The sequence below is a fragment of the Schistocerca serialis genome, chromosome 11, assembly GCF_023864345.2.
Source record: "Schistocerca serialis cubense isolate TAMUIC-IGC-003099 chromosome 11, iqSchSeri2.2, whole genome shotgun sequence".
In the NCBI taxonomy this organism is placed as follows: Eukaryota; Metazoa; Arthropoda; class Insecta; order Orthoptera; family Acrididae; genus Schistocerca; species Schistocerca serialis.
In genome coordinates, this window is record NC_064648.1 from 210,740,280 (window position 1) to 210,761,344 (window position 21,065).

At 40.3% G+C, this 21,065-nt stretch overlaps 1 protein-coding gene across 2 annotated transcripts in view; it reads left to right on the forward strand.

Moving 5' to 3' along the window:
- Positions 1-21,065, forward strand: part of LOC126426842 (protein DDI1 homolog 2) — a 125,303-nt gene that overhangs the window by 33,701 nt on the left and 70,537 nt on the right. For both annotated transcript variants that reach the window (XM_050088860.1, XM_050088861.1), the window contains exons 3-4: positions 3,224-3,478; positions 14,207-14,334. In XM_050088860.1, the coding sequence (XP_049944817.1) occupies positions 3,224-3,478; positions 14,207-14,334 (383 nt within the window). The remainder of the gene's footprint in view (positions 1-3,223; positions 3,479-14,206; positions 14,335-21,065) is intronic.

The window sequence follows — 21,065 nt, forward strand, 5'->3', positions numbered from 1 at the left end:
CAGTATTTGAATATTATAGGAATGTTTTTCTTACTTGTCTGCATTAACTTACAAGGGATTTACAAAATGGAAACACCAAAAACAAGGCACAACACAACACATTACCCTGCCTAGTAAATTGTTCGAAATCACTGGTATTCAAAAATCATTCCAGTCATCTGTGAATGAACAGATACAAGTATTGTATGATTTTCAAAGTTCTGTTATATCATTCATGCTGTAAAATAGTAGAGAGTTCAGGGAACGATAATGGAGGTGTATAGCGATCTCGCAGCCTTCTCTCCAAAGCAGATCACAAAGGCTCGATAGTGTTGTGGTCTGGTGATGACGACAGCCAGGGGAGATGAGGCAGATCATCCCCATTCTTACAGAAACCGATCCTGGATGACGCAAGCATTGTGAACAGCGGTCTTGTCACCTTGGAACACATCACCACCATTGGGGACAAACGTAGTACCCGTACCATGGAATGGACCTGATCAGCCAAAATGATCACATAATCTTTGGCTGTATCTGTCCACCTCACTTCACGTTTGTCCATTTCTTTCTTCAGATTTTCCAGTTTTCCTGCTCTTTGAAGTGTTCTCATGTTCCATGTCCCAATCCTGAAATTAAAATGTTCATCTCTTTTGATGACACCATCTGAAATACTCACCACCCGGAGATACGAACGGTGGAGTAGTTTATCTCCGGAATATTTTGCTCCAGGAAATGCCATCATTATCCTCCATCTTCCAGCGTTCAGGAAATATAATAATGTGGTAGTCTTTCCATTTCCATTCCACATTGCAGTATCATGGCCGAAGAACCAGACTGTGGTTGGTTGCGCCCGTGAGTCTTCGATCTTGATCCATCTGAAGCATAATTTGCTCTGCGCATCAATTTGATACTGGTGCCCACTGCTCCCCGGTACCAGAGGAAGTATAGGATTGGGAAAAGAAAGACCCCTAGCCCTCGAAACCTAATAGCGTCAGGGTCGGAAAAAACAAGAGTTGGCCGAGGATGGCCAGACAGGAAAGATAAAAGTGAGGCGCCTGGCATAAGTAAGTGGAAGCAATGCCAGGACTCAGCTCAGGGCCCCGTGGTTGCCAGTGACATACTCACTAGGTGCGAGTCCCCTGGAGGAATTATTTCCTTACAGTGTTGTATGAAAATAGCTGAGTTAACTTACTACACAATTACAACAAATGTTTTCCTTCATATGTGTTCTACCATCTACACGGCTAACAAACAAGAAATAGTTAAAAGATGTTTCGTCTAATATTAAAAGTCACTGATTTTCTGTACAAAGATTACTTAATTGTCAATTGACGGTATTGATGGTACTTTCCGTGACTTTTATCCATTTTTAAACCTCGCAGCTGTAACCTGTCTGTCACCTATCTGACATCAGAAAAGGTAGTTCCTCTGCTGTCATCTGCTTGCATAAATTCTCATACGTGAAATCAGAAGAAAAACAAGATAGCATCAGTATATGCTATTAGCAGCCTATTCCCTACTTCAACAGTTGTTATCCTAGCTCCGGTAACAAACCTCTGCTGTGCATTTTTTTTACAATCAAGCAACACATGTATAGATCAATAAGAAACTGCTAAAAAAACAAAATAGATACAACAAAGGTGAAATGAATGGTCATGTCCATTATAATTATCCGGACTGCTATGCCGTGGTCGGTTGATGAATTCTGTGTCAGTTCCCAACGTTTCGTCTCCGACTGCGGGAGACATCTTCAAGGGGGTCCGTAGCTCGATGGAAGGTCCAACACACCCACTGGCTCGCTACTGACTGCCGCTAAATTCCGTGTCCACGCGCTCCCGCACCGCAGCGTGACATCACGTGTTTTGAAAACGTCAGTGCAATTGCCTGCTGTCCGTCGCCGTCGATCGCCGTTGCCATCACCCAGTAGTGGACGGGTGGTACACGTCTTCTTTAACACCGGCAATCATATACCGTTTAATTTCACGCCCTCCTCCTTTCGATTGAAATTATTAGGGTGTTTAGCGATTTCGATTGCCTCCCTGTAGAGCCTTTTGTAATATCCGCTTGTGGCCGCTAGTACTTGCGTCTCCTCGAAACGAATATTGTGGTTCCCTGGCTGGAAAGCATGCTCCGCAACAGCTAATCGTTCCGTTTCTCCTCTTCTACAATTTCCCTTGTGCTCTCCCAAACGTTTGGAAACAGTTCTTTTAGTGGTACCCACATACACATCTCCACAGCTGCATGAGATCCTATACACTTCAGCTTTTTCCAATGGTTTGCGAGCGTCCTTGGCAGGCTTAAGGTATTCCTGTATCTTCCTGGTGGGCTTCTAAATTATGGTAATATTTCGCTTCGTCAAGATACTCCCTATTCTTTCCGTTACATTTTTAACAAACGGCAGGAAAACCTTAGATTTTGCAGTAGCCTGTACGTCACTATGATTTCTGCGTGGCTTCCTCAACGCACGTTTTATTTCGGGGGGACGAATATCCGTTCTTCATCAGTGCATTGTGGAGATGTTCCATCTCAGCGTCGAGCAACTCAGGTTCACAAATATTTCTAGCTCTGTGCGCTAACGTCTTGATAATACCCCGCTTCTGTTGTGGGTGGTGGTTCGAATCCCGGTGCAAATAATGGTCCGTGTGCGTGGGTTTGCGGTATACTGAGTGGCCCAAACTACCACCTTCGTTTCTAAAAACAAGCACATAGAGGAAATGTAATTTGCCGTCGACCTCCTCCTCAATTGTAAACTGAATTCTTGAGTTTATACTATTCAGATGTTCGTGGAACCGGCTTAGCTCCTCCCTGCCATGTCTCCACAGCACAGACGTCTCATCCACGTATTGGAACCATACATTTGGTTTTTTGCTGGCAGTACCTAAGGCCCGTTCTTCGAATTTCTCCATAAAGAAGTTTGCAATTACGGGACTTAGGGGGCTTCCCATAGCCACGCCATCCGTTTTGTCGGAGACGAAACGTTAGGAATTGACACAGAATTCATCAACCGACCACGGCATAACAGCCTGGATAATTATAATGGACACGATATTTCCGGCCGTGAAAGTCTATATTTTAGAAACGTATGGTGCTATACCGCTGAGTGCATGTGTGAGCTTGTACGAATGTGCGCGTGCATGCACATGAGCACTATTTATTTTTATTGTATGGTGATGATGGATTCTGTACCATTGTGAAATTGTCCCTGGATGAATAAATAAATGACTGCCTTTTCTGTTGCTGGCAGACAGGTTTGCGGGCGTGCTACGGGAGCAGGTGGAGATACGTGCAGAGCGTGAGCGGCAGCGCATCCGTATGATGAATGCGCACCCCTTCGACTTGGAGGCACAGCGCCTCATTGCTGAGGAGATCCGCCGGAAGAACATAGAGGCCAACCTGGAGGCAGCCATCGAGTACAACCCAGAGATCTTCGGCACCGTCACCATGCTTTATATCAACTGCCGGGTCAACGGCTACCCTGTGAAAGCTTTCATCGACTCAGGTGCGGTATGGGGTCACTCCGTGTGAACTTGCATTGTGGGGAAAGTGAGTACTGCAGGTGGCTGCACCAAAATGTAGCGTGAAAAATTTTATCAGGATAATTCAACCTACATTTTATGAATAGAAATCCATCAGCTGTCTATATATTTCAGTGTTTAGGGTTCCATATCTCAATTTTTAAAAATGGATCTCTCATAATATCACTGTATTGTCTGTTAGGACATCTTTTTCTCAGAAATGGGTAGAGGTATCAAGTTTAAATTTGTCAGGTATTTGTCTACGGTACCTCACCAGTGTAAAAATTTAAGCTTTTAAATCAAGGATATAAAGAAGATATGGCCATATGTCACATATTACAATACTTGCACACTCTCATCAATACCTATAGATTATTTGCCTTTATAGGTGTTGCCCCTGGTGGCCTAGTGGTAAAGCACGTGCCTGAAAACAGAGAGGTTACGGAATTGAATCTAGGACCACGCAATTTTAGGTCTTCAGTGTAACCTTGCCTTCATCTTTCAACATTGTTGGGAGTACCCAGAAACAACATGTCGTTGGGATTCCACATTAAACTTTCCCCAGGTGGATGATAGCATAGGCACACGAGTCGATAAAATGGCATCCAATAGAAAGACTTGGACTGGGGCATTGCACCACATGGAGTTGTTGTTTTAGTATTATTATCATCATCATCATCATCATCATCATCATCATCATCATCTATATAGCATGAAACAGGAGGAAATGTTCATGCTTTGAGGAATGATAGTATTTTATATGGACATATGACCTATTCCAAGTGGTTTCTGACAAAGGACACATTTAACATATGTTGTTATTTATTTTCTGTATTTTTCAGTACTTTGTCATTGTTTACAACATACCACAGTTGTGTAGAGGGATTTGAGATGAACAATTTGATACAGGATGCTTGTGGTCCATAAAGTCAAAACTACCAAAGATACAGTGCATGCATGTCATGTGGTATATTTAGTATTCTCTCATTCTTTTCGTGCAAACTATTAGCCCTAGAGAAAGAATGAATAGGGCCTTTTGTGTAGGAAATTTAATGTAGTTTTATTTTGTACTGCGACACAGTTTCGCTTAAGGGCCTAGTGTTAGAGTTATTCTAGAAAAACGTACAAAACTGACATTGAAGGTGTTCTATCTCGGAAACCATTCGGATTAGGGCCATAAGTCCATTTAAAGCTCAATACTATCATCCTCATAATATGTACCTTTCCTCCTGACCCACCCCGTATACATCATTAAGTTTGTACGTAACCCTCATATACACTGTATCTGGTCAATTCTCATGTTCACTCATACCATAGACAAGTGCTGTTTAGTAAGGCAGCTTACCTCATATGACAGTCCATTGTTGTTAGGTGGCATAAATACAAATAGACTTGCCACATAAAAATTAAAATTAATTTCTACAAATTTTCTAGTAATAAGCATACAGGGTCATTTTATGCCAAAGTTCCCACATGACCATCACGGATTTTAGTGCAGTTTTATCTGAGTAGTCACACATGTTCCCAGTGAACATTGGTGTAGTATACTCTTTCCATTTTAATACTAGCAGATATAGTCATTTGGTTGACCCCACAGCACAACTATCAACTGTGCACCCATGAGCTTTTGTCAGCTTTGAGACATTACACTTCTGGCAATATTTTCTTGAAAGAAACAATACTAGGCCATCTTGTACAACTTTTTGCACTGACTAAGGCAAAATTAAAAAAAAAAAAAAAATTCCTGAATGGTTTGGGTATGGATAAGTTTCAGTGAAATTGAAAAAAAAAGAAAAGAAAAAAAAAACCCTTGAAAAATGTGAAGTTGAGCTTCTTATGCCTGTGGAAGTAATTGCTGGATACACTTGAAGTCTTGCACATAATGAAATACCAATAAAGGGTCTTGGAATACAAAATTTCATTGTCTTACTGCTTTCCAATAGTTTTGAGAGCAAAGTTGATGATTTTTCTAAAAATGCCAAAACAGGCTATTTTTTCGCCACTTTTATAAAAAAAAGTTTTCTGCACATTCTTTTAAACCTTTTTCACTGGAAATACTGTGTTCTAAACCACCTAAAAAACTATATTTAGTTTTGCATTGTGAGCATATAAGACACTAATAAGCAGTGAGAAGGTGGAGGTGCATTGAATATGGTCCTATATTCTGCCGGTACTCAAATCTGACATCTTTATTATGTTCTACAATTTTTTAGTACTCTATGTTGAAGCTAATTTCAAAAGTCCTGTTGGCTAGGAAATGAGGTTGATTCAGAAAAATTGCAAGTCAGTAGATTGGAGTTCTTTTTAGCCCTACAAATTTTCTTATAAAAAATGAAATAGTGTAAGGAATCCAGTAAAAAGAATAGTTCTCATTTTTTGTGGCTCTAATGTTTGGAGCTGAGGTAATCACATTTGAAAAGTGTAATTTATTTTTCTTTCCGTTTTTGTTCCTGTCAGTGATGTCATCCGGTCAGCAGATAGTTTTCCTAATGACATGTTACAACAAATGAATGAACTCTGTAAAAAAAATTCAAGTAGCTTGAAGTAAACATAAGCTTAGAATCCTGAAAGAGAACTCTTCTGGCTTTGGCATCTGACACTTAATAGAAATGTGTTACCAGCTTAGAGTCCTGTGTAAAGAAACACTTACTAGGTTTGGGTACCACTGTTGAAGCCCGTGGCTGCTGTTGCACAGTTATTGTGTATGGCCCCTGTGGCTTTAAAAGGAACCAGCAGTGGTTAAGCCACCATGGAACATACTGACACATTTATGCAGTTCTTCATATGTACACTAATATTCCACATTAATCACAGAGTATGCTATACCTTAAACCAGAATTAAGCTAGTGCATCAGTAGCATTAGGCAATAAAAAGACATACTAATAATTCTCTGTAACATGAATCCATTCCAAAAAATATCAGGAAGGCTTGCAGTGAACTTCACCTCTTATGCAACAATTTTACTTCCATGATCTCCACTGCATTGGTAATGCACAGTTAATTTGTGAATTTTATAACCAATTGATTCTGTAGTTATAGCAGGAAAACAGACTGAAAAGTGTCACAACGAGTAGTGACAAAAGAAACCTCTCCTTATGTAGTTCTTAGAGTTATTCATACTTGATTTCGTTTTCTAGTCATCAAGAAGGTGACTATATTGCCTTCCCGAGAGAGTACTGAACAATTGTAGAACATAATAAAAGATGTCAGATTTTAGTACCACCAGAATATGGGCTCATTTTAAATGCACCTACACCTTCTCATTGTTTTTTAGGGTATTTTATGCTCTCATTGCAAATCAAGCATAGTTTTTAAGTAGATTAGAGCATGATATTTCTAATAAAAATGTTTGAAAAGAGTTTGCAGAAGACTTTTTTGTAAAGGTGGGCAAAAATAGCCATCTTTGGCTTATTTAGAAAAATCATTGACTTTGCCCCCAATTTGCACCCATTGAAAAGCAATGGGAGAATGTTTGTTTTGGTAAATTATTATGTGCAAGGTTTCAGGTGTATTCAGCAATTACTTCTGAGATATAAAAAGCTAAACTTCACATTTTTTCAAGCGTCTATTTTTTTTGGCTGACTTTGCTTCAAATTATCCAAATGCAAATCACTCGGGAATTTTTTTTGTTCAATTATTTTGCTTTAAAGGGTGCAAAAAGTTGTACTAGATGATGTAGTTTCTTTTTCTTTCAGGAAAATATTACCAGAGATATTACATTTCAAAGATGCTGAAAACTCGTGTGCTCTGTTAATAGTTTTTTCTATGGGTCAAACAGATGACTAAATCACAGCTAGTATTAAATTGGCAAAAGTAGAACTTTACCAATGTTCACTGGGAGCGTGTGTGAATGTTCACACAAAATGTCAGCAAAATCTGTGATGGTCATATGGAAACCTGTAGACTACTTTGGCACAGAATAACCCTGTAGTAAGTACATAAAAGTCATCTATAAAAACAGTGAAGTGGACAATTTTGCAGTTGAAAACAATGTCACATATGGCTTAAAATTACACCAAACACAGCTTAACATAACTTTCCTTCTACTCTGAAGTATGTTACATCTATATTGCAACAACGCTTTTTCCCTTTTTAAATTGAGGATATAAAAAAGACAACATTGTTAATAAATACTTTTTGCTGTGGATCGCATCAGTGCCACATGTTTTGGCTTCATCACCATTGCATTTGTCTCTGTGTTAGAATCTGAAAATCTTCCAAATGACTTCAACTTTCTACAAACTAAGGCAATGTATTTCCGCTTTTAACAAATGCCTGTGTTGCATCTCAATGGGTAATTTTACGATAGTTAGTGACAGGAAGCATTGCTTGTCTGTTCAGTTTGATATTAGACTTCAGACTAATCAGAGTTTTGACAGGTATCTGTGTTCTGCTGTGGTATCATTCAGAATTGTGACAGCACTTGCATTTTCTCGGTGGTGCACTGCGTTACTCAATACCAGAATGGCATCTCACAGAATTTACACAGAGCCTCGCCCCTCCCCCCCCCCTCCCCCCCCTCCCCCCTTCCCTGCTAGTAGCAGGACTCACAGAAATACTACGATCGCCGTCATACTGTTTTGAAGAGGTGGGGCATATGTCCATATAACAATATTATGAAAAGGAAAGTTGCTACTCACCATATAGCGGTGACGCTGAGTCGCAGATAGGCACAACAAAGAGACTGATACAAATATAGCTTTCGGTCAGTAACACCTTCATTAGAATTAAGACGGCAAACACACACACATACACATTCACACGAACGCAACTCACACACGCGACTGCAGTCTCAGGTATGTATGTCCATATAAGCGTTACTTGCAAAACAGATGACAAAACAACCCACAAGCAGCTTTCTATTCTTAATTGCTAAACTAGTGTACATTTTAATGATAGTGATCATCATTCATCTTCTAAGTAGATTTAGGATTACAAATCACTCTGCCGGAGTGAAATGTGAGATCACACTATGTACTACTACTATTAGTTTACAACTGTAAGAAGAGCATTGCGCTGCTCATTACTGAATATAACGAATAACGTGGAATGCTACAGTATTTCTTTGCTTAATTGTTGTATCAAATTTTGTGGCTAATGTTTGGTCACCCTAGCTCAGTGCGGTTTGTGTTTGATAAATAACTCATGAGCACTGTGCTGTTCTTGTTGGTAGCAGGCATAGACTGTGGACTGGCTGAAATTTGTGGTGTTTTGGACATTACAACTCATATGTACAAATATTTGGTTGGAATAGCAAGACATTTTCAGGGTTATTGGACTTATATGAATGTTTTGTTATTGCTAGTGTCAAATCTGAAGATGCAGATGAAACATCAGCTTAATAGTAATTGTCACAGAAAAAAATTGAAAAGGTGTTTAAATTTTTAAAGCACATATGCAAGCACGTGAACTTTCTATTTAAATTTCTTTCATAGCAAAGTTCAATCTAAAGAAACACACAACATTCAGGAGCAAACAAAATTTAGTGTTCGTAGTGGAATGCAGTGTGATAAAATTGAAACCTGGAGAGATATGTAGTCACACATTACACTCACTGGAGTCGTATGATCAGATTCGTGTTCTGATTTACCTGCAGGAGAATCCTTCATAACAATGCAATCTGCAAAACTGATATGGTAAATATTTGCATCAACTTGTCTCCAAAAAAACATAGAATTACTACTATTTTCATACGGGTTGTAATCTGAATTGTTATCAGTATTTCATTTTCATCCCCTGTAGGCTTGTCAAGGACTTAACAGAGTATTTTCTCTGAATGTTTCTCCTCTTCACTGTGTACTCTCAACACAAAATTACACAAAAGTGTGCAGAGCACATAAACAGACTCAGTTAGTGCCTACGAAGGAAGAAATGTAACAAAGATTTCAAAAATGACTAATTTTTATCACTTCTACTCTTCGGCGATCGCAGCAAAAACTAAGCAGCCTGCAGACCTGACATGTTTTCAGAAGGCTTAAATATGCATTTGACACTGTGGAAAATCAGCATAATTGGTGTGACGTAATGTAATGTGCAACACAGATACTCATTTACCGCAAGTGCCGTAATATTCAGTCAGCTGCAGACTGGGTGTTAATGGATTGTACATAAATATGCCTCAGTGCTCAGTGGATTAATCCACAAAGAAACGATGACAAACAGATGGATATAACAACGAAAAAAAGGGGGAGTTTTAAGCTCTAAACCACAAAGCTAAAAGTTTTGTGTTCAGCTTTTCGCTGGTCCTACAGTTTTTTTCTGTTTGTTATCACTTCTTTCATCTCTAACAAAGACAAAAATACAAAGTTAAGTTGCACCTTATTTCAGAGTAAATGTTGATCTGTGGGATCCCTTCTAACTGGATGTACAGGTTAGTTCGGAGGTGGGAGAAAGTGAAGGGCACACGGGGGTTCAAACCAACTTTCAGGCTGAACACAGCTTTACTTGCTTTACAGTGTAACAAATCCCACTAAAAAATACTTCTTAGGCAGATAGGTCAGCCTTAGCAGTTACGCTTCTGACACAGCACAATATGGCTGACTCTGCACTTGTCAGTTCTTTCCTCCCTCTCTCTACTTAGATGCAGAAGTGCTCTACCTAAATAGCCAGAAATGAGAATGTAGCCAGTAGAAACTGTTAATCAGCAACATGTGTCATGTGGATATAAGTAAAGTGTAGCTGCTCACGGAGGTCCAGGGTGGACTGTAATTATTGTATGGCAGCGAAGCTTACTAGATATTTTAATACGTTTATGCACAACCAATTTGCCCTTGTAAAAATAATTAATATTTTCTTTGTCACCAGGTGCAAATCTGGAGCTGTGAGTGCAAGAGAGACGGATGGAAATGTTTCCATATGTAATATATGAAGAAGGGGTTGTAGGTAGAACACGTCAAACAAGTGATAAACGTGTAATGTTGATTTTATTATTAACAACCACTTACACAATTTATTCAGTATGATCACCGGAAACATTGAAGAGATGCTGCATCTGTATGATGACGTGATCAACAGATGCTTGCAACTGTTTCGTTGGAATCTGGACAGCATATTCCTGTACACTGACCTTCATGTCAGGTAGAAATTGAATGTGTCGCTGGCATTCTGTTAGGTAACCCCAGAACCAGATGTCACGGATTCAGATCAGGTGATGTTACACGCCATGCCACTGGGAACCTCTGGATATAATATGTTAATTGAAGATTGCATTAAACAGATCTTTCACTGGGCTAGCAACATTGAGTATTGCCCCATCTTGCATGAAAATAGTGGCTTCCGCACAGTTGCACTCTTCCAAAGCAAGAGGCCCCCCCCCCCCCCCCTCCCCAATAGAGCTAACTGCTCTGGCAGATTCATGCTTGGATACTACGAGGACCCAGCCTTTGCAGCATATTTTCCCTTCTGTGTTGCATGTCTATGCCCTAGCTGTTCTTTTTCCCCACCCTTGGGGAACACGTCTGGGATGTTTCTGGAAATGTGTTCTGCATTTCCTGTAGTCATTATCATGTGATATAAGTGCAGTAGTTCAGTGATCTGAGCATTCTTTAGAAATTCTCTTCCTTGGGAGACAGATTGAATGCAGCACTTTCACTGCATCCTTTCCAGCGGCTTTGAACAATTCTGCTGGAATTCCATCATGTCCACTAGTTTTGTTTTTAGCCATATTTTCAAGAGCCCATTTGACTTCACTCTTCAAAATATTGGCTCTGTTTCTAAAATAACACTGACTTCATCATCGTCAGCAGTGTCAGTAATTTATACATCACATGTGGGCAATTCAAACTTTTCTTTCATTTTTAAGTAAACTGTGATTCACATGACTGTGTGGTAAAGCATCTGCATTATTAGACAGCTAACCCAGTGCATGGTACAGGGTCCCAGTCACAGGTTGCCTATTTAGTAGCTTTCATCAACAATAATTATTTGATTTTCAATCTTTTGTGTAATTATTGACAAAATTTAAAAATATAAAATGTTTTTAGCTCCTCATTAGTAGGTAATATTTTATGATAAAGTTTAGTCATTAAACTGCGTGTTTGTCTTAAGGCAGCATAACTGAAGGCACACAAATACCCAGACTATATTTATTCATCCTGTATTTTAGGATGAGAGCACTTAGCAACTACAGACAAACTTCATATATAATTTCAAAACTTCATGAAATGTTTTCTTGCTGACCCCCTCATCCCCCCTCCCCTACCCCTCCACACACACACACACACACACACACACACACACACACACACACACACACACACACACAAACATGAAAGGAAGTAAGTTTATCGCGTACTACACTATCACTTTTTCTGCAGTAAAATTGCCTCACCATGCATAACTTCATTCTCAACACATTTTGCAGATAGTGTTCATTTACCATCTAGTCTAGGTCATGCGACTAGGGCCTCCCGTCGGGCAGACCGTTCGCCTGGTGCAAGTCTTTTGATTTGACGCCACTTTGGTGACTTGCGCGTGATGGGAATGAAATGATGATGCTTAGGACAACACGACACCCAGTCCCTGAGCGGAGAAAATCTCCGACCCAGCCGGGAATCGAACCCGGGCCCTTAGGATTGACAGTCTGTCACGCTGACCACTCAGCTACCGGGGGCGGACATTTACCATCTTAGTTATACCTTTATCTGACACCTAGTTCAGATCAGATGACATCATAAAACATTCTCATGTGTGAAAAACTAGCTTTTACTTAAAACGGGGCACAAATTACACAGATTATATTCACCCAGTGTTTGATAATTATAGCAGTTTTGAACTTTATCAAAATGTGGAAATGGAATAATGACAATATTATGAGAAGGGTGGATTGCTACTCACCATATGGTGAGTAAACTTCTGTAAACTTATCTAAACTTTTTCCCTTTTACATGCTTAACATCAAATACTTAATGCCGTAATTCATTTCTAAAGTAATCAGACATTTGAAATTGCTTTGTACATCAAAGTCAGATTATTTTAATAATGGTGTTTGACTGGTGTTGATGTAATGACCGTACATTGTTTGTCAGACATTAAAAATGTATGGTATATGTAGAAAATACACTGCAGTGACAAATGTCATTGGATGGTGATACGTACATCTACAGATTCCAGTAGTATCGCATACACGATATAAAATGACAGTGCAATGACAGAGCTGCCAATTATACTCAGATGGGAGTGTGGCGCAGACACCACTAAGCCGTGCATCCAGGTTGGCAACAAGGCACTGTGCAGTCTGGTGGTGGATCGGTCCGGCACACAGTTTTAATCTGCCAGGAAGTTTCATATCAGCGCACACTCTGCTGCAGAGCGAAAATCTCATTCTGGAAACCTCCCCCAGGCATTGGCTAAGCCATGTGTCCGCAATATCCTTTCTTTCAGCAGTGCTAGGTTCATAGGAGAGCTTCTGTGAGGATTGGAAGGTAGGAGACGAGGTACTGGCGGAATTAAAGCTGTTAGGACGGGGCATGAGTCGTGTTTAGGTAGCTCAGTTGGTAGAGCACTTGCCCGCGAAAGGCAAAGGTCCCGAGTTCGAGTCTCGGTCCGGGACACAGTTTTAATCTGCCAGGAAGTTTAATATCAGTGCACACTCCGGTGCAGAGTGAAAATCTCATTCTGGAAACTTCCCTAGGCATTGGCTAAGCCATGTCTTCGCAATATCCTTTCTTTCAGGAGTGCTAGTTCTGAAAGGTTCGCAGGAGAGTTTCTGTTAAGTTTGGAAGGTAGGAGGCGAGGTACTGGCAGAAGTAAGGCCGTGAGGACGGGGCGTGAGTCGTGCTTGGGTAGCTCAGTTGGTAGAGCACTTGTCCGTGAAAGGCAAAGGACCCAAGTTTGAGTCTCGGACTGGCACACAGTTTTAATCTGCCAGGAAGTTTCAAGAAATTTTACTTCTACCTGACTGCTTTGATCCAAAGAAAACTGTTATTTGTGTTTCGCATGAGCAATGTTTTCGGGATCCATGCTGGTTGTCATAGAGGATGTCGTTATTAGCCAGCCGGTGTGGCCGTGCGGTTCTAGGCGCTTCAGTCTGGAACCGCGTGACCGCTACGGTCACAGGTTCGAATTCTGCCACATGCATGGATATGTGTGAAGTCCTTAGGTTAGTTAGGTTTAAGTAATGACTGATGACCACAGATGTCCCATAGTGCTCAGAGCCATTTGAACCATTTCTTGTCATTATTATGTTTGAGCTCAAAATATGTATGTAGGTGTAGTCAGCTTGAACTTCTGTTTCTAATGCCTGTAATCCTCACTGTGTTTCTTCCCCACATGAAAATTGTTTGTGCAGTGGGACAGTTACCTCATATGTCATGAGAGAGTGGAAGAAAGCATAGTATGAAAATAGAATGTAACTGATACGTGCTGATACGTGTTCTAATCTGTGTAGTGACTGAATCATCCATGATAATTTAGTGCTCAAGATCTGTGTGAGTGCCTCGTACTTCAGTTTTGAATCCAGAAGTATAATGGGTCACTGAATATCCTACTTTCTCTGTATTTTTATTGGAAAGAAGTTGGAAGACGTATTTTAATAGATTTATAATCAGCAGTTTAGCCAGAGAATGTTTGGCATTAGTCCATTATTTTATATTTCAATTGTACGTTGTCATTCTGTTATTGTCTTTGACATTGCTCTTTCACTCTCTCAAATTTCGAAGAAAAAATCGTTTATGGCCCTTCTGACAGTGATTTCTTGCTGCCGTGCCAACAGGTGCACAGACGACGATAATGTCAGCCGCGTGCGCAGAGCGTTGCAACATAATGCGGCTGGTGGACACGCGCTGGGCTGGCGTCGCCAAGGGTGTAGGAGTGCAGCGGATAATCGGCCGCATCCACATGGTGAGTCCGGGTCTGCCAGGCAGTGGGGAAGTCGTCAGACACTGTGCGCTCTAGGTAAAGAGCAAAAAATTCTCTTTTAAAAAATGTAGTTACCTTTTTAGGTCGAGGTACTTTGCGTGGCCCTTTTTAATGGTAGACCTCTCCCCTGAGCTGCGGATCAGGAAGATCTGCTAAAAACCGAAATAAATATTCCCTTTGTCAGAAAAGTTCCAGGACAAGTCTTATTATTTCTGAATTTACAATACTAAAAAGGAAGACGACGGCCTTGCCGCAGTGGATACACCGGTTCCCGTGAGATCACCGAAGTTAAGCACTGTCGGGCTTGACCAGTACTTGGATGGGTGAGCATCCAGCCGCCATGCACTGTTGCCATTTTTCGGGGTGCACTCAGCCTCGTGATGCCAATTGAGAAGCTACTCGAACGATTAGTAGCGGCTTCGGTCAAGAATACCGTCATAACGACCGGGAGAGCGGTGTGCTGACCCCACGCCCCTCCTACCCGCATCCTCCTACGAGGATGACACAGCGGTCGGATTGTCCCAGTAGGCCACTCGTGGCCTGAAGGAGTGCTAAATACTAAAAAGGAACAATGAATTTTTATGTTATCTGGTACCTGCGCGTCCTCTAAATGACCTTAGTCGTGTTTCTGTTCAAACTCACTTGGTGGCAGGGCTGTGCTTAGCAAAACACTCTTTGGGTTCTTGGCACAATAGTCACAGTGACACAGTGGATGCTGATTGTGAGCAAAGAATGAACATTTAAGTTCTGCATCGGGCTCGGGAAAACCCTTAGTGAAATGTGGGCAATGATTCAGCAAGCATATGAGGGTGAGGCACTTTCAAGAAGTTGTATTTTTGAGTGGCACAAAAGATCTTGTGAAGGCAGAGATTCAGTGCGAGGCGATCCCAGAACTGGTCACCTGTCTCCAATGCAAATGTGGAGCATGGAAGGCAGTTATTCCAAGAAGACTGTCATGTAACTGTGCGTGCAGTATCAAAAGAACTTAATTTGAATTGTGATGTGTGTCACAACATTTTATGCTAAGATTTAGGGAAGTGGAAACTTAATGCAAAACTTGTCCCTCACACACTAATAGACAAACAGAAAGAGAAAAGACGAAGACTTTCCGCTGAACTGCTGGAGAGAGCCAGATGCGATCCCACATTTCTGTCAAAGACTATTGCTGGGGATGAAAGTTCATGCTACCAATATGACCCTCACGCGAAGTGGTGGATTTCTGGATCACCAGCCTTTAAAAAAGTCATATGACAACCATTGAGAACAAAGACAATCTTGATCACATTCTTTGATAGTAAAGGATGGGTTCACCATGAGTATGCTCCTCCAGGTCAAGAAATAAACCAAACTTCTTACATATAATTCTTGAAACTTTTGCAACGGGCAATACGACATTGCCGCCCTGATATGTGGCTTTCTCAGGACCGTTTCTTACTGTGTGACAATGCAAGGCCCCATATTGCTTTGTGTCTTACCAAGTACCTGGCCAGACATTCTGTTACTACCATGCCACACCCAACGTATTTGCCCGACCTCTCGCCTTGCGATTTTTTTCTTGTTTTTGGGGGTGAAAAGGTGACCGAAAGGAAAGCTAAATCAAGATATCACAGATATCCGTCAGGCTATGACAAATGAGCTCACAAGCATCACAGCTAAAAATTTCTCTGCTTGCTTCTGAGATGTCCAAAAACATTGGCATCTGTATGTAAATAGCCTTGGGGGCTATTTTGGTGGGATCTACAATCATTACTTGGTACGTGCGGTTTTCGGTTTTCTATTAAAAAATAAATAAATTAATTAATTAAAAAAAAAAAAAAAAAAAACCTTGCCAGCCGGGGTGGCTGAGCGGTTCTGGAACCGCGCGACCGCCACGGTCGCAGGTTTGAATCCTGCCTCGGGCATGGATGTGTGTGATGTCCTTAGGTTAGTTAGGTTTAAGTAGTTTAAGTTCTAGGGGACTGATGGCCTCAGAAGTTAAGTCCCATAGTACACAGAGCTATTAAAAAACTTGTCCTGGAACTTTTCTGACAAAGGGAGTAATTCCAGCCAGAAATTTGATTAATCATGGAAATAATAATGCAAAATTGTTCATCCCCAGGAGAAATCACACACATACTGTGTTGACAGTGACGCCAGTTCGATAAGTGAGAGAGTTGACAAGTTTCTTCAAGTACACCATACCAGTCAGAATTGGTAGCAAGAGCTTGTGAGTTACAGACTTGTTGATAAAACTATAAATCCTGGTGGTACTTGGAATAGTCACTAATTAGCGACACAGAAGCTCAGAAAAATGTCTTCTGTGGCCATAAAAACAATTAAAGCAAATCTTGCTTTCACATACCACAAAATTTGATTCAGGAAAACTTGCAATCTCAACTTTGAGATATCAGGGAAAATCTTCTGATGAAACAGGTGTGAGCTTGGTACAGTGGTCACCTCCATGCAAACAGAACCTATCTTGTCACAGAAGACTTTTTTGTTATCCAGTTGCACCTTCTGCGAGAATAGAAAATGTGACACTGCTGTGTTCCAGGAGATGGATTGGCTTCTTTGTCGTCCTTACTCCTAGTGTGTGATCTTCCTTGTCAAGGCGTGTGGACATGGCAGGTAACACATACAGGATGATCCAACTGTTTATGGTCCTAATGACATAAACCATAAAGAATTGAAACTAGGTACCACGAAATGAGAAACTGATGGTCTGAAATGAATATTTCAGGCTGTAAGTGGTCTTGAATTGGCATTGCGTGGGAGGTACACATTTGTAAACTGCTTATATTTGATAACAAACAACTGTCCCGGTGGAACTGCATTGTTTAGGGTTAGTGACTGGTTGTTGAAAATGGAGCATTACTAGAGACCTGTAAATTAGCATCTAGTTTTGGGAAAATTAGCACCTATTTATGGCAAAATTAGCGTATATACTGGGCAATATTAGCATCTACTTTTGTAAATAATTAGACATATAAATTTAAAAGTTTATCACACTCCATACATGATTGAAATTGTTCACAAAAAGAAAATACATTAAAATTAAAAATAACAAATTAAAAAAGCACTGATTGTAGAAAAAAGTATTAGCAGTAGTAGTAGTAGTAGCAGTAAAGTGAAATAATAAAATAATACAGTGACACCCCTATTTTATATTTTCATGTGGTCCAGACTTAACCGATGGAAAGTTGAGGAAAATGTTAAAACCCCCAAAATGTCAGCAAAAGCACATGTTATTGACAGATATGATTAAAAATTGCAATCCTCTCCAATACTTTGTATAAAATCTGTTTAAGAGAAGGAAATTAAATGTACAGTACAATTTTTATCCAATAATTTGTGGTAATGAATATCATCAGTTCTTAAAACACCACAATTGTGATACAGCAAGTATTGTTGTTGTTGTTGTGGTCTTCAGTCCAGGGACTGGTTTGATGCAGCTCACCATGCTACTCTATCCTGTGCAAGCTTCTTCATCTCCCAGTAACTACTGCAGCCTACATCCTTCTGAATCTGCTTAGTGTATTCATCTCTTGGTCTCCCTCTATGATTTTTACCCTCCACACTGCCCTCCAATACTAAATTGGTGATCCCTTGATGCCTCAGAACATGTCCTACCAACCGATCCCTTCTTCTAGTCACGTTGTGACTACCTCCTCATTAGTTATGTGATCTACCCATTTAATCTTCAGCATTCTTCTGTAGCACCACATTTCAAAAGCTTCTATTCTCTTCTTGTCCAAACTATTTATCGTCCATGTTTCACTTCCATACATGGCTACACTCCATACAAATACTTTCAGAAACAACTTCCTGACACTTAAATCTATACTTGATGTTAACAAATTTCTCTTCTTCAGAAACGCTTTCCTTGCCATTGCTAGTCTACATTTTATATCTTCTCTACTTCGACCATCATCAGTTATTTTGCTCCCCAAATAGCAAAACTCCTTTACTACTTTAAGTGTCTCATTTCCTAATCTAATTCCCGCAGCATCACCCTATTTGATTCGACTACATTCCATTATCCTCGTTTTGCTTTTGTTGATGTTAATCTTATATCCTCCTTTCAAGAAACTCAGCACTACAGCAAGTAAAAACTCATCAAAAAATTGGAAGTGGTATGTGGGTACAAGGTAATAGAGCTGTTTTCCTACGTGCTGTGACTACAAATTATTCATTCAAAACATGTTTTTGAGAGACCATCCTTTGTGTTCACCCAGAAAAAAAAGCAAAAATTGATGGACATGTTGAATTGAACCTAAAACATCGCAGCAGCTAAGTGGTTAAATCGGGAGCATATTTTGACATACTTTGTCACCATTGCTGTTATTGTTTAATGCTTTCCCTATGAGCTGCACTTCATATGCTCACCACTGTTAAAGTGTTATTTTAGGCTTGATGAGAGAAATGGAGATTTGATAAAATGAGTTTGCTTCCCCAATTGATGTTACATGCTTATTAGAAGTAGGCTCAGTGAATTTCTGTGTATTGTGTAAAATGTAAATTTGACAGAAATCTCAGGTGCTACAGTTTCGATACATGCCCTCTATCACTGCTGCCAGTGTTTACGAACTACAATGTGTCGGGTAGTGTATGTAGTTGTTGCAACTGTATCATGTCTGATTTGAACACAAAAATCTTTAAAATGTGCTATTGCAAAACCCTTTCTCTGCTTCCATGTAATGTCTCTGTCATAGGTCATCGTCTGCACAAGAAAATACTTTCACCCCTACCTGCACTCCTGTCGCTGAAAGGCCGCTCACCCTATCCATACATCCTGTACGTGTGCTCATTTTATGTGACTTGGTGTGGTCGCTCCGCTGGCTATTGGGTGACTTAGCAAGTCACCAGCCAATAAGTGTTCACTAGGTGGAAATGGGCAACCTTTCCTCAGCTATGCCCGAGCATATTCTTTGAGACTCAGTGTTTGAATTTAAAAGTTTGATGACTGATATTGTTGCGGAATACAGGACATAAGAAATATCTGAAAAAGATGAGACTGAGATATAGGTGGCACAAGAAAAGGTTGTGGCTGGACCCCTTTGTCACATATCGGGTTGGTCTGGAACAATTCGTGTCAAGTGTCTTGTTTTCCCATTTCTGCTGCAACCTAGCAGGAGTTGTATCATAATTGTACAGTGAAGTTAAAGGTTGCAAGTCACGATGACAACATCGATTGTGGATTACGTCAGCATTTCCTCTCTCACATCTCCCCTCTCCACAACAGCCTTAAACATTCCCTTAATTCTGCCACTACCTGTGATGCGAACTGTCTGCCTTTTGGACAACTTATAACTTGTTCAGTTGCATCAAATTACAATAGGAAGAAAATGGGACAAAGTCAAGCGAGACGATGAGCAAGAACTTAGAATCGAGGTAAACCTTATACCTGTCCTTTTTTTCCCCCTAAGGTAAGTCTTTCCGCTTCTGGGATTGGAGTGACTCCTTACCCTCTCCCTTAAAACCAACATCCTTTTGTCTTTCCCTCTTTCCTGATGAAGCAACCTTGCGTTGCGAAAGCTTGAAATTTTTGTGTGTGTGTGTGTGTGTGTGTGTGTGTGTGTGTGTGTGTGTGTATTTTTGTATTTTTTGTTGTGTCTATCAACCAGCGCTTTCTTGTTTGGTAAGTTACAGCATCTTTGTTTTTTATATATATTTTTCCCACGTGGAATGTTTCCCTCTATTATATTTATTCATATGTAATCAGACAATGTACTCTGTGTTGAGTCAGTTCCCCTAACTTTTACTCAAGCTGAGAATATTCTCTGGTGAAGTATTTCTCTGACTCGCTTTATTCATTTGAACCTGAGAATGTTCTCCAAAGTTCTGAGAATAAAATACATTCTCCATTTTATTCATATGACCCATGATCACTGATCCCTGCTGGTGCTGTGGGACTAGTACTCAAACCCTGTGTGGATCAGGATTAGTCTCTTCACTCATTTAAAATTAAGGAAAGAAAATAACAAACTATGCTCAATGGAAAACATAGCTGAGGGCACAAAAACAGCTACTGCGCAGTTGCTTGCTGAGCATGGTATTGTCATAAATAAGGTAGTTCAGGCCCAATCTGTACAAGTATCTTAATGCAACCGTAGTTCAGAACCCCCGACCTAAAACTGTTGCATTAAAGTACCCCCAATTTTGCAAAATTCCAGCTTTAGTTAGAAGAAAAGTGTACGCATTTCTTTGTTCTGATATGCTATGTCCATGGGCGAGTCGTAGACTGCCGTACATGGCATTTATCTTATATAGACAGCTCAACTGCCCATTTTTTGACGGCACCAGAGTGTAACTTAAGAGTGCACTAATACGTCACTGCATACATGCATTGGTGAGCTCTTTATTTTGCAAAAACATTCATACACACATTCTCTTTCCAAATTGGGCTTCCCCAGACCTTTTATGATACCAATAACTGACTATTTGAAAAGTGGAAATGAGAAACTTTCTAAGCGCCAAATCAGACAGTTGCCAGGAGAATTAAAAAATAATTTATCTCTGTTTGTTCCTAACTGATTTGTATCAAAAAAACTGAGAAGGTAGTCTGATGCCACAGAATTATGCTGGTGAAATGAAATGATCGTTTGGCATTGTTGACCGGAAGACCCTATGTGGGGAAGTTCGGTCGCCATATTGCAAGTCCTTCTTAGTTGACGCCACTTCGGCGACTTGCGAGTCAATGATGATGAAATGATGATGAACACACAACACCCAGT